Source organism: Nannobrachium achirus (genome assembly GCF_963921795.1).
Source record: "Nannobrachium achirus genome assembly, chromosome: 3".
In the NCBI taxonomy this organism is placed as follows: Eukaryota; Metazoa; Chordata; class Actinopteri; order Myctophiformes; family Myctophidae; genus Nannobrachium; species Nannobrachium achirus.
The window spans coordinates 28281432-28296412 of NC_137812.1; the positions used below are offsets into that span (position 1 = coordinate 28281432).

Consider the following 14981-nt stretch of genomic DNA (forward strand, 5'->3'; position numbering starts at 1 on the left):
CAGTCTCACTGAGTTACCCAAAATGACTGTAACATATATATAAGATGGGGTCCCAGCCTAGGACCTCCAACGGTCCCTGATGGTGTTCAAGAATCTAGAGGGTCCAGAGCAAAAATAATTCATCCAGAGAACCAAATGAACCTAACCTAGTTCCAGACTCGCTGAATCGCTAGCCACACCCCTTTAAAATGAGTGTCAGGCTAAAATGAACCCTTGCTTAGATCTACAACTTGGAGAGTGTACAAATAAGAATCCATTTGGTTCTAATTGTACATTTTGAACACTGAGGACTTTACAGTACATACGTAAGTAGAAGGTCAAATTTGGGTCCATGACATAATCTAATGCATATTAAACTGTGGGTCCTTGAAATGAAAAGGCTGCTGGTTTCTGTTGGCTCTTGTCAGCTGACAATCTTGACGTCAACTTTACAGGAGAATCCTGTGGTGATCGGTGAATGTTCTATAATAAAATGAGTTACTTATTGGCAACGTGTTGATTGTTTATAATTCCTCCAGCCTGGTGGTTGTGTGGCATTTGAATGAACTTGGCAGTTGTCACCTGATACTGTGCCCTGCTCACAGATTAGACTGCTTTCATTTGAGGGAGCGCAAGTTCCCCTGTGGTCATTAGACATTCACATGCATGCGCCTGCATGCACCGTCATTGTTCAAGGTGACCTCGGCAGAGTCGTGCGAGGAAATGACTAGTAAAGTACAGAAAGATCTCTCAGGGTAGAAACTAGATGGAAGAGGTTATCCTGAGCCCACTGGTTTGGGATGCTTATAGCTGATGATACCATAGGAGAGGATGTGGTCTCTCAACAGGGGGTCTGGGGCCCCCAGGGGGGCCTCAAGAGTTGCTAGAGGGTGGCCGCCAAATCTTTCTGTGATGGGATATTGTTTTACATTAACGACTTGAACCCTATAGCAGGCCTAAGGGTTGCTCACCTGCCCTTGGCAGGTAAATAAAACTTTCGGGCTGGTGGAGTTTGCTTTCACAAGCATCTATACGCAAGCATCTATAAACAGAAACACAACACAAGATATCTGTCTGAACACCTGAACGTGGCCGGCGCTGTCTTCTGGTCTGTGGAATGTAAAATTAGAACACTAATTTCATTAGAAGGTGCTGTTTCTCTGTTGCTACACTTAAAAATATAAAATAACAAGTGTGAACCCACAGTAATATGCATAGCTGTGTATGTATTTGGCAGTATTTGAAACACTACTGATGAGTCTCTGTGTCGCCTCCAGCGTACCGCACTGATGACTGCCTGCCCTGGGTGCTGCCAGTGGTGAAGAAGGTGGAGAGGCTGATCGTGGAGGATGACAGTCTGAACCACGAGTACCTGCCCATCCTGGGCCTGCCAGAGTTCCGCTCTGCAGCCTCCATGGTGGCCCTGGGAGAGGACAGTACTGCCATTAAGGACAACAGGGTATGGAGGAACACAAAACATTTGAATAACTTCATTTGGAACTGCACAAAAAGTGCAATACATAATAGATTCAAACACTGATCGGAAATGTGGTGGACAAAATTCATATGACAATCTTTATAGTACTGACTATATTTACTATACTACTAATGTATGTCTCCAGGAGGTGGGGAACCTGTTGTAAGCTAAGTTGAGCCATGTGGACCAGTAACAACGGTGTCACACCAATCTATTTACAAAATATCCCAAACCGTATCTTCCACTATAGTATGCCAATGTAAGGGCTGGCCATCTGTTACCTACTGTATGTCCTGACTTCTGTATAAAAAGACTTATTTGACATTTTGTAGGGGAGGCTTGAGGGAGGCATGCTGCCTCTCTGAGGCAGGCTCTGTAACCTGATGATGACTACAAATAAAGAATGGATTGATCCCTAAACATGGGTTTGCTGCGTGCATCCCTGAATCATAATAAGTAATATCAAAAACTTCCATTACAGAATAAGGTTACCGTACATTAGGGACAAGCCAGATACAACTGCTGCACATGCCTATTAACGCACAGAGGAAACACAATAACATGTTGATGACATGTACAGAACTGCTACTTCCCACAGTATACAGAAATTTGACAGATGATTTATTTTTCTCCCTCTCCTCCCCCCCTTAGCTACTCAAGAATATATGAAACATGGTCTTCTCCAGAGAGACACACTGCCAAAGTTGAGACGGAACAGTATTTAGCTGACATTTTTGCATTGGTCTTGTCTTTCGCAATCCTCCCAATCGCAGTCCACGCAGCACAAGTTTGTGAACGTGGCCCAGACACTTAAACACAAGGACAATAAGTTGACACACACGTCTCTCTCTCTCTCTCTCTCACTCACTCACTCACTCACTCACTCACTCACTCACTCACTCACTCACTCACACACACACACACACACACACACACACACACACACACACACACACTCCGGATTTACAGTCACGGAAGAATGCACTTTGCAGGATAGTAATTTACATAATTGTTGGTGGATTCATGAATTCACTAACCACTTGGCACAGTGTACACTTTATCATGGATTTATGATTTTACAGAAATGTTGTTATTTCCCCCTTGTTTGCAGACAGACTGGTTGCTTTGTCTCTTCCAGAGTCAGACTACGTGTTATCTGAGCCTTTTTCGGGCTCCGCATTCCTAATTGGTTCACCTTGAGACTTCTGTTAACATGACGACCTTGGGGAAGAACTTAAAAACACCTCCCATGTGTCTTGTGTTTTTTTATCTCCCAGGTAGGAGGAGTCCAGGCGTTGGGAGGGACCGGTGCCCTTAGGATCGGGGCAGAGTTCCTGCGTCGCTGGTACAACGGAGTCAATAATACGGAAACACCCATTTATGTGTCGGCACCCACCTGGGGTTAGTATGAAGCCAAGGGCCCTCATACTTCCATAGCACTAGTGTTAACACAATAAAAACTGAGCTATGATGATGACTTAGTATAAATATATTCACCATTTTGTAAACACTAAAAACGAAACCAAAATGTCAGTGGAGAAGAGATCCAGTACAACTAAAAGACGAGTCATTTTATGATTGGTTGCACTTGGGTGTTGCACAGATGTGAGCTTGTAGATCGGCTATTTTCAGCACGCAACTCGGGCATTAAATCAGGCATTACGTCGCCATCAAGGCCTGCCAAAATTGTTTTCCGTAGACTAATGATTCAAATATCACTAAAACTAAATAAATTCAAAAGACTGACTAAATCTAAATCAAAATGTGCTGTCAGAATTAACACTGCATAGCAGTATTTTCGTTTAAACAAGATGAAACAAGATGAAGGCCAAGAACACTTTGGTAGAGCTTTGGGTTGTGCCATGATGTAACTAAGGTTTTCAAGAAATCAAAAGAATTACTGAGTAACAAGAAATTGTTAAATCATATATGCTGCTCATTGACTTGATAGCTGTTTCACTGTATAATCTAAGTCAGGGGTCTTCAACGTTTTCAGGCCAAGGACCCCTTAGTTGAGAGAGAGATGAAGCAAGGATCCCCACAACCTGTTCATACTTAATGAACTTGACCTTTCACTCTGTACTTAATATGCTCTTTTTCCCCTCTGCACCAAACCTCTGCCGAAAATAGCCGATCTACAAGCTCACAACGCCTCGCAGCGTGTTCTTGCCCCTTAAAGGTTCATTTAAGGACGGTGTACATTCATTCATATTCAAATACAGCTGTACAGTTGGAATGCAGTGCAAATATACGGGCAAAGATTCCTTAGTCCCTGACATGAAACAATAACATTGCTGTGAGGAGGACTGTCTGGGCAAGTGAAAAGCTTCCCAGTGGCTTTGAGAACACACTGGAATGTGTCCTTCAGCTTGTAATGGGTTGTGACGGAATGTTGTACTTGTGCCCAAACAATATTGGATTTTTAATCGTCTGTTGATAGATGTGACCAATTTGTTTTTCTTCATGCTATGACAAATGCTGTCATTACCTTGGCAGCATTCACTCAAGACTTTGTTTTAAGAAAAGTTAGGAATATGATGATTGATGGCATTGCATTTGAACGGTGTATACTTTTTAGTATGTATTTACATTGCATTGTATTATACTTTTAATCATGGAATGATTGCGTGCTTGAGAAGACTGGGTGTAGTTCAGCATACACACACATGATTGCAAATGGCATCCAAACATCAGTAGCATCCATCCAAACATATCAGTTTTCCATATACCATCTGTCTGAAACTGAATACTGAATCAGTGTTGCTTTGCTTTGGCCTGGTGACTATTTTTAAAGATTCAGTCCAAGACAAAATATAAAAGAAATGCATGCCATCTCCGGTTTACTTCCCGTATCTGCATGAAGGAGGTGGCCGCCTTTTTAGGAGACCGGAGGCAGGTTGAAGGCTATTAATTCCAATGGAAGAGTGCCTGGCTACGCTGTATAGTACCTGCATTCACATCTGAGGGAGGCAAAAAATGCCTCTCTTTCTTTGGTCCCTGGTCGTGGAATGACCTTCATACCAGACTCAAATTGTCCGTGCTAATTCCTCTGAGAAGCTTTAAAAGAATCACCTTAGATAGATCTATAAACACTTGCACTTGCTCGGATGTTTACAAGTTTCTCAGTAGGTTTTTTCCCCCTTTTTTTAGGTACAGGTTGCATACTGTTTGTGTAATGCTACCTGAAGTATGCAAACTAGCTTTTATATTGTATAAAGTGTATCACTTTGGAGGTTTATATATAGGTATTTGTGATGTGTCATGGATGTTCTATTTTTGTTGTGGGTGTTAAAAAAAAGAGAGAAAAAGATTTCCATACTAAAATAACCTTTTTCAGAGAGACAAATCTTTATTATTTACCTTTCTCTGTCCCACAAGACCATCTTGTGTGATCTAGCAACATTAAAGAGGAAGTTCGCGATATCTGCCATCAGACGGCACCCACTTTTGTGTACCATTTTTGCCTCTAGTGGCTCCATTAGGGATGGCATATCTTTCTAAATTAACCATCTTTGATCTGTCTAGTAGCTTTCAGGTTTCATATGTGTGGTGTAATGTGTGTTCTCTTGTCCCCTCCCTTCCAGAGAACCACAATGCAGTGTTTGCTGACGCTGGCTTCAAAGACATCAGGCCCTACCATTACTGGGACGCAGCCAACAGAGGTCTGGACCTCGCTGGTCTTCTGAACGACCTGGAGGTATGTCTGGGAAGGAGAGCACATTGAATAGAGACACAGCAACATATGGAGTTAGGTGCCGGCTACATGTGTATGGATTATTTTCTAAATCTAAATGAGGGTTTAGAAAAAGATCCATTCACGTGTAGCCGGGGCCTTAATTTAACTCTGAACTGACATGGACCTAGGTATGGGATTATTGGTTATTGTGATACAAAAAATAAACTCTCATAATGCATCATGGAGATTTAAATTCTCTTAATGCATCATGGAGATTTAAATGTATCATTCATATTATCATGATAATATCTTTTAATTCAATTATTTTTGCCACAATAATCCTGACTTTTCCTATTGTCCTATCCCTACATGGACCTCTAATGGACAATTTTTACACATGCATAATCTTTGCTGTCTAGTCAGAGTCAGACAAGGTTGAAAATTAAATGAGACAGGGATGGAAATGATAAGGAAATAATTACATTTTATAGCTTGTTATATTGTATTTAAAATTGGTGATTTATTTACAGTATTGACTTGGATAAGAGAAAGTAGAGGAAAAGATATAAATAAGGGACAAATGTCTTGATGTGAGCATCATCTCATTTCATGGTCCAATCTTCATCCGCAGACCGCTCCAGAACATTCCGTGTTTGTCCTTCACGCCTGCGCCCACAACCCAACAGGAACAGACCCCACCCCGGATCAGTGGAAGATGATCTCAGAAATCATGAAGGTAAAAGTCATAAAAACCTTCAGTTCAACCTTCCACATGCCTGAGAATAAAGTCTGAATGAGATTCATTGGAAAGAAACGCACATTAACATCTGTGTGCTTTTCTCTCTCTCTCTGTCTCTGCAGAGGAGGAATCTGTTTGTGTTCTTTGACTCAGCCTATCAGGGCTTTGCCACTGGCAGTCTGGATAAGGATGCTTGGGCCATTCGTTACTTCGTGTCTGAGGGCTTTGAGCTTTTTGTTGCCCAGTCATTCTCTAAGAACTTTGGCCTTTACAGTAAGTATTCTGCCTGGGGAAAATACTACTGGGGGAGGGAGGAAGGGGGGAATATTAGCAGCCAAATAGTGATACATGGTTGGATTTGCAAATTCTTACCCTCTGCTGCTTGCCAGTGTGTCGATTAGCCAGCTATCATTGTCAGGTTTTATTCTGTAAAAGAAAAACCTAGTTGTTTTGATAATGAAACAGGCTATTATGGTAAACGGCCAATTCGGCCTCGGCTTCAATTAGTAGTCAGGATGGTCATTTTAAATGTAATAATTGCAATAATTTAACTTGGTAACATTTTAAACTGCATGCAGACAGTGGTGGGGTGGAGTTCACAGCATTGGGAAAATATCAGATAGTAAGGTAGTATGTCGTGCTGAGGTTGACAAAAAGAGTCTTTGGGTTTGGGGTCCTTGCATTGAATATGAGACACACACTGCAGGCTTTGCACTGAAACGCATTTGTTTTTTTTACTACAGTACTTTAAACAGGACATTCTGCATATACATATTTGAGAGTGTGGGTATTTATTCATTCCATATCTCAAGATGATTTGTCTTATCTGAAAATAAACTAAAGTACATTGAGTTTTAAACACTGTACTGTGGATTGCAATTTGGACAAGTCCTCAAGCATCTGTCTCTATGGAAGTAGTCAAGCATCTGTCTCTGTGGAGGTCCTCAAGCATGCGTCTCTGTGCTCCTCAGACGAGAGAGTGGGGAACCTGACGGTGGTTGCCAAGGACAAGGAGAACCTGACCCGTATCATGTCCCAGATGGAGAAGATCGTCAGAACCACCTGGTCCAACCCTCCATCCCAGGGTGCACGCATCGTCGGCAAGACCCTGAACTGCCCCGAGCTCTTCGCTGAATGGTACGCTCCACATCGGTGTAACCTTTTTCCTTTTCTTTTCAAATGATATGACACCAAAGGCCCGTCCCCACTCGATCATGATTGGAGGAAGGCCCCCATTTTATCCTGATTGGAGGAAGGCCATTTCAGGGAAAACTGAAACTGCTTTTTTCTCCTCACAGGGGATAGGGTGAAAGTCCTTATATAGACCAAACACTCTATAGTAACTAGTACTCTCAGAACATAGACATACTATCAGTATCAGAACATAGACATAGGTTGTGTTTTAACATTTTTATTGAGGAAGACCGGAGCATAAAAACAAGCAGGCAGCAGCGTAGTTTTAGGTCTCACTGTCCTGTCCCCAAGTCCCATATTTTAAGGGCATATTTTTTGAACAAACCATAATTCTCAAAATTTCTGCCACAAAATACCGTCACATCAGTGAGCCGTGCAAGCCCATCCATCAGGAGGTTTGCAAATGTGATGAAAACACGGTTTACATTCCATCCACTGAAGTCTGTGGTGAAATGAGTTGTTTGTATGGTTGCAATCGACAGTTAATAGGATTACTGAAGAAATGGACAGACCTCCTTGTTTGCGATTAAGCTTTTGGACTTGGGATTTATTACATTTGTTTTGTTATTTGCTTTCCTCTCCATCAAACCATCTTTTTTGCACCTTGTTTACTTTCTGTAGTCTCCACTGTCGCAGTGTCAAACCGCTGAATATTACTTAGCAAAATCCTTACGGCTCCATTTGTACACTATCAGAGTTACAAATAGATAAATGGACACAGAGACTGTTACTGTATTCTGTGGTAAAGCCAGTGTATGATTATTAATCGCACCACAAGAAGCAAGTGTCTACTTTCATTTTGACTCATTCTATGCCAACCTTCTCCTTCTCCTCCTTCCATCTCTATCATAGGAAAGGCAATGTGAAGACCATGGCTGACAGAGTTCTGCTGATGAGGGATCAGTTGAAGTCCTTGCTGCAGGGTCTGGGGACCCCCGGAACCTGGGACCACATCACCCAGCAGATTGGCATGTTCAGCTTCACTGGGCTTAATCGTGAGTAACGTACACTGTACTTTCTTTTGTTTACTTTGTTGTAAATTGAAACTTTACTCCTACCCTGGATTTGAACACGGTTTTAATCTTGACCATCAGGTAAAAAAATGTCAGGTCCTGTGTCTATGTTCTGATCTAAATGTCTCAAATTCTCCCAATAGAAGAGCAGGGAGACATAATATATATTGTATCATACAGAATGGATTGGACAACATTAAAATGTACATGGTGCCACTTTAATGCTTCATCATGCTGCAGTGTAAAAAAAGAAAGCTGATCTACACGCTATTTCTGATTTTCTTTTTTTTTTAAGGTGGGATCTGTCTGTGGGTCTTATAAATATTGAACCAATGTAAAGTATTAACAAGAGTTAATAAATCATAACTATATTGGATCCATTGGATTTGGAACATAGGTTATTTGTTATTAAAAGTAACAGTTTTGGACAATTCCACTCGTGCTACCTAACCTTTGACATGACATGAATCCTAAAATGGAAACGTTTCTTCCCTTGGTTTTCCTGAATAGATTTGTGATAAATCTTGGCCTTTTCACTCAACAAGAAAGGCTTTTCTACTTACTACTCACTCTCTGCACACTGCATACTTGCAGTGTTTTGTAAGCTACCGCCTCCACCTGGCACTTAGTTATTCTGTGCACTGTGTGCAGGCTTTATCCCTTGGGGGAATGCCCCTAATTCATGCTGCTTTACTGCTGGATAGAGCAGCAGGCTTGCGAACAGAATCATACTGCCATTCGTAAATATATTGCATTGTTTAAGCTGCAACTCTATGTAAGCTTTGACGAGAGTGGTGCTCTGACTGAATTGGGTTTTTGGGTCAGAAAGTCAGCTGGGGATTTTGTCCTTATTGCCGCATTAGCGACTCCTGCTGGTCGGTTGGGGAATCTGTTCATTGGGAGCTATAATCTAACATATAATTCACCAAATGTCTGAGTGAGTGTCTGAGTGAGTGTCTATATAATTCACCAAATGTCTGAGTGAGTGTCTGAGTGAGTGTCTGAAACAGCGTTTCTCCTCAGTGGCTGGAGCAATTGATCTGAAATCGCATCACCATTAGCATATGAACACACCTGACATAACTGTGAAGCCCTTTTTTCACTTTCACAAATCGTTTAATTGATATTAATTTATTAGTGAATACATTTTTCCCATTGACTTATAATGGGAATCGCAAAAACTCACATTCAATATTTTTTTTCTCGCAAACCATAGGGGCTACAGTTACAAAACTCTGAGAGGAGATTTATAATGATATCAAGGATTAAATAAAAAATAACTTTGTCAGTTGGCCTCATGGTGGCGCTATAACAGTCCACTTTACGTTTCGGCCTGTAACTCTTGAACCGTAGGTCGGAACATTAAAATTCTTTTTTCCCTGGATTCCTTGGGTCAATACGCATCTCCCGATATAGGCCCCGCCCATTTGCGTCAGGATAGATTTTCCGCCATTTTGAATTTTCTCCAAAACACACTTTTTGCTCCTTTTCCTACATATTTTCTTCAAATGTCACGAAAATGGGTACACATGATCTCTGAACCCATGCAATGAACATAGTCAAGGGATATTTTGATAGTCCATACCGTTCGTTCGTAACGGGCCTCCAAAGTTAGCGGGAGGGGCCCGTTTTGCAAACAATAGCCATAAATCACAAACAAAACGTCGAGTCAACACTGAATTTCTGCCACAGGTTGCGGGTGGCTTACTCAACGAATCCCCAGAAGCATTTCCAATTCGACCCGTAGAGGGCGTCACAAACGCGCAAAACGTAACCGTTTTGTTCCAAAACGCGTTTTTCAGGCGGACCGACCCTCTCAAAAAGAAACACAGACCACTCTGCGGATGGTCTCACGGTCCAAACCGCTGCACACACACACACACACACACACACACACACACACACACACACACACACACATAGCCATTAAACGAAACGGGTATTTCTTACATTGATGCTCCTACATATTATCATGCAAGTACCAGTTAAAGTTACTTTCCATCCCTCATATACCGTGTGCACAGTGCACATCCCATAACCCACACACTGCACATCATTTCGGAGCTCATATCTTTGAACGGGTATGGACTAGTATGCTCTAATGCAGGGGTATTCAACTGGGGTCCCCTAGTGTGTCCTCAGAATTACTACAGTGGGCCAAGCTCACAGAGTGCCGTGCTGCGAGTTTGTAGATCTGCTATTTTTGAAAATTCATGAAAATGTGTGCATATCTTTAAAGCAAACTTTTGTGAATCTGGGGGTGGTCCCTGGAACAAAATATTTTGAGATGGGGTCGGTAATATATTTATATTTCTAGGGGTTCTTGACATTAACCCATTCAGGCCGGGAACACATTTTGCTGTTTGGGAGGGGCTTACAGTACATGTACAGTATGTAGCAACATATTTGTTTGTGTAGGCTATTTCTGATTTAGCCCCAACTATAGGTTAGGCCTAAATGGGTTAAGAACTTTGAGCACCAGCACTGATCATAGAAACATACATTTTTAGGAAAACCGTTTCGATTTAGAAGACATTTTAGGTATTTTTCAGGCCTAAATGGGTTGGAGATTACGAATGAGTGTGGTTCTGTTCTTGTTTTTCCTACTACAGCCAAGCAGGTGGAGTACATGATCAAGGAGAGGCACGTGTACCTCATGGCCAGCGGTCGTATCAACATGTGTGGCCTGACCTCCAAGAACATCGAATACGTAGCCCAGTCCATCCACGAGGCCGTCACCAAGGTCCAGTAGAAGAAGATACCCTGCACTCCGCCCAATTCCCGCCTCCTGTCTGCTGCAGGAAGCATCATGTGAGCCCCACCCCCCAGCCCTCCTTGTGTTTGCGTGAATGTTGCACCTTTCTCGACTTTCTCTGATTGGCTAAATCGGCATTGATTGTTTCATGTGATAGAACCAGCGCGATCGATGCCTTTCAGTTAAAGAGTCAGAAGAGTGGGTATGATGACTCCAATCTAATGAAGTGATATTTAGAACAAAAAGCACTCGCACACACACACACACTCTGTTCTCTGTGTACTTAATGCTCTGTACAGTACCAGCACCTACACATACTTATAAAAGTTATAAAAGTTCAGACATTTCACATGGTATATAATGTCATAGTTCTTTCTCGTTGTCACCACATTACTGTGCCATCTATGGACAAATAAGACTTCCTGTAAAATCATTTCTGCTCACACCCCTCCATTTTTTGTTCATCCCAATTGATTTTTGTCTTTGTGTCATGTTGTGTCCCAACTATAAAATCCGACCTGCACTTCAATGGGTGGTGTTTGGCCCATTATTTGTCAGTAGCACTGAACAAAATGACAGTGCTTTTTGAGTTACTGCGACGGAAAGGCACAAAGTCACAAACCTTTTAAATATAACATTGGTGTATTATTGCCTTATCCTGTTTTAACTGTTTTTAAAAAAAATGCTTTTAGATTAGCTGTCGGAACAAACTGCTTAAAAGCACATTCAAACTCACTCTAGGGCAGAAGTCTAAAGCCTGATTTATTGATTGCGTGCCTAAAATAGTAGATCTACAAGCCTGAAGATGGACTATTTTTGCAGTATGACATAATGATTTGTCATGAGAAAGGCATTATCGGTACAGCGCTTATTGTCTCTTCCTCGTGACTGGAATGACCGCTCATGCGTGTGCCTACAGGTCAAGTTGTTTTTGTGTCTTATTTTTCTGTACCTTGTGAAACTTGTTGCAGCTACAGCACATACTGTATGATTTCTACAAATCCACAAAGTTGTGACGCTCAACGCTACTTGGTGTGCCGACGACAAGCGAAAGATAACGACGACTCCAAATTCTTGTTGGTTGTATTTCTGTTGCAGTGCCCTTTTATGTTACTGAAACCCTGACTCAAAGTTGTTTGTTGTAATGAACAACCGATTAGCACATAGTCACACTCCTTCGTGTGCCATTGTTTATGGCATAGAGTAATGTGTATTCAAATAAATTATAAACTAAGGAACTAAACATCTGCTTTGTTTCTTTCTATCCATGTGACTGTTTTGTTACTAAAAACTAACAACCTAGAGATGTGCACAGACGAGCCATGAAATGCTAAACCTCCAATATCAGTTTACACATGATCTTTTGTCATCTAGGTTCTTGGAAACGTAATGCAGTGAAGTGTTCGAAAGCAACCTTTTTCATCCTATGCTGAATGGCTCAGAAGTTGTGTAAGACGATGCGTTGATCAATAATTGTAATGTCATGTGCTGCTCATCCACAAAAAAAAATATTTTACTTCAATGCAGTCCTTAGCAAAGGAGTTTAATACAATCCCCACCCAGGAACATTTTTCATCTTTTCTTTCTTGATGACCTCTTAAAAAAAACATGTCCATTTTGTTTGCAGCCATGTTTGGGCTTCTGTCTTCCCCAGTCCTTCAGTGAGGAAGACAGAAATTGTTTTGCTGCAAACAAAATTGACATCTTTTAACCACATGATCCTTAGCGTCCTATTCTTGCCAAGTCATAATGGGCAAATATTTACCGATGATGCTTTGTGGGGTGTTGTGAGCTTTGTAGATCTGCTATTAATGTAATACCCATCACTAGCAAATGTCTGAAATATTGTTTAAAACTCAACTGAAAAAAGGGTCCAGAGAAAGACCCACCCCGGCTATCAGACCCACTCATTTTCCAAGCTTATAGGCTGAACATCAATGAGAGTCAGTGTTTTAATCAGCAAAGTAGTCGACTTCCACATCCACAAACCAAGCAAGGCAGATGCTGGATCAAAGGAAGAGACTATCATAAAAGAAGCCCACTGTAGCTCTCTCTCTCAGTGCAAATTTATTGGCATTTCCTAACAAAAGAATTTCCACCTAGGGGAGCTACAGTGTGCAAATCTCCTTTGTTTCTTCTGGCAGGCAGTGGATTTATCTCAATGAAGGTTTGGCTTTGTGAAAGTGACCTTATTATGATTGCCTGTATAGCCTCTGCTCCAATGCAGTAAAGTGACTCAGCATCTTTGTTATATATTGCATTCCACCCCCTTACATTAACCAATGGGTTGAGCCGAAAGCATCCCTCCCACTCCTCTGCCCCTCCTCCCCTTCCTCCTTTGTCCATTTGCCATCCAACGTCCGGATCCTTTCCTCTCATCTTTCTCTTATCTTTTCTCTACCTCCTCCTCCTCTTCCCCTCAGCTCAGATTAGAGCCACACCTCTGTCGGGTCCTCTGACTCCTCTCCTCAGCAGCACCCCGTGGAAAATCAAGGCTGATTTATACTTGGGTTGCGTATCGAGGGCAGCTGCCAGCCAGCCAACTAGTATATAAAATCAGGCTTTACAGTGTGAAGTGCAGGAAGCCTGTCCAGGCAGAAATATCTTTCCCCAAAAGTAAAACACAGCTTGTTTTGCTGAGGGCACCTCTCTAGCCAGAGATGCATTTTTACACAATTTGGGGGACCAGTCGTACGTTGAGCTCAATAACTGTCTCGACTCGCACATCATGATTATTGTACACTAGCTCCATACCCAATTGATTCTGTGCAGTGGCGTAAGTTCAAGGACCCTCAGGGTTCCTTGAGGGGGTTCTAAATGGACCCTTACGAGATCTGTAACTCTAAAGAGTGTACACATGGAACCAAATGGTTCCATTTGTACACTCAAAGAGTTATGAGGCTCCTGAGAACCACTGATTTTATGTTTAATTAAAAAGGGTGTGTCTGGTTGCAGCGTCGAGGTGAAACTCTCGCCCGCCAGCGGTGCCTCTGGCTTGGGCCTGGCGCTCCGACAACCAACTCGATTAGCAGTGTTGGCAGCAGGTGTCACGCGGGCACTGCTGGGGGTGTTGTCCTTGTCGCTGAATGTTTAACAACTGGCGGGTGCCTGTTCACCGTGAGCCACGCTAAGCTCCTCCTCCTTGCAGTGTGATGAAAAGAAGCAGCAGCTGGTGACTCCATGTGTATTAGAGAGCAGGCATCTGGTGTCTCTACAACGTCCTCCTCTCAACCTCAACCTGTGGATCAGGACACCCAGGGCGGTCCCCACTCCCACATGACTGTCATCTGTCACCGCCAGATGACAGTAAAGTCACAATTTAGGGACTCTTAAGACCTTTTTAATACCTCAAAGAAAATGAAAGAAATACCATTTGCCGCATCAAAAAACTTGCCCTAGCCTTGACGAACTTGCAGGCTTATGCAAAGGTTAAAATGAAATTTAGACAGATGTCAGGTTCAGGCTTATGCAAAGGTTAAAATGTAATTTAGACAGATGTCAGGTTCATTTGTTGACCTGGCACCATAGTGTGTGTATGGCTTGTGTACAGATTATATATTTTTTCATATTATACTGTTCAGACCTCGTGTTTACCTCGCTTTTACTGTAAGACGCTCTGGATGAAGAGGTCTGCTAAATGCCTAAATTGTATAACAGACACCGATATATAGAATTACCTAAATATAGTTTAGGTAAAGGTACCTAAACATTCACCAGGCTATAGGGGGAAATACTTTGGCACTGAATTCAACAGAACACAGAACGGCCGTATAGCTAGATTGGCCTAGACTTTCTTTCACATTGGTACTATTCGTTTTTTTTAATGGACTTTTGTAAATTGTCAACTGTTTAAGCATGTAGGCCTACTGTATGTACACTATTCATCAGTCGGATACAGCTTTCTACTTTATGCAGATAAATCAAGTTCAGCTAACTTCACCATTTCGACCTCAAGGTGTCACCTCTCATTCAAGTATGGAGCAGTGTGCTACAAGTCTTAATCGACCAGGAGGCTGCTAACCATTCCTCTCCATCATCCTTCATTCACATTGTGGCTCGTGAGGGGAATATTAACTATGCTGGATAGAAAAGGGTAACCAGAACGCCCACCCCAAAACACACCCGCCCCCAGCGGTTCTTGTATTTGT

At 42.1% G+C, this 14981-nt stretch overlaps 2 protein-coding genes across 2 annotated transcripts in view; both read left to right on the top strand.

Annotated features, from left to right (window-relative positions):
* LOC308281911 (aspartate aminotransferase, cytoplasmic-like) overlaps window positions 1-11990 on the top strand; it is a 14391-nt gene extending 2401 nt beyond the window's left edge. Inside the window, exons 2-9 of the mRNA XM_080722253.1 lie at window positions 1257-1438; window positions 2734-2857; window positions 5041-5153; window positions 5764-5868; window positions 5994-6144; window positions 6843-7008; window positions 7918-8060; window positions 10691-11990. Of these exons, the coding sequence (XP_080578379.1) occupies window positions 1257-1438; window positions 2734-2857; window positions 5041-5153; window positions 5764-5868; window positions 5994-6144; window positions 6843-7008; window positions 7918-8060; window positions 10691-10830 (1124 nt within the window). The 3' untranslated portion in view covers window positions 10831-11990. The remainder of the gene's footprint in view (window positions 1-1256; window positions 1439-2733; window positions 2858-5040; window positions 5154-5763; window positions 5869-5993; window positions 6145-6842; window positions 7009-7917; window positions 8061-10690) is intronic.
* The window catches only part of LOC308282154 (uncharacterized protein), a 313805-nt gene that overhangs the window by 141834 nt on the left and 156990 nt on the right, over window positions 1-14981 (top strand). The window lies entirely within an intron of this gene.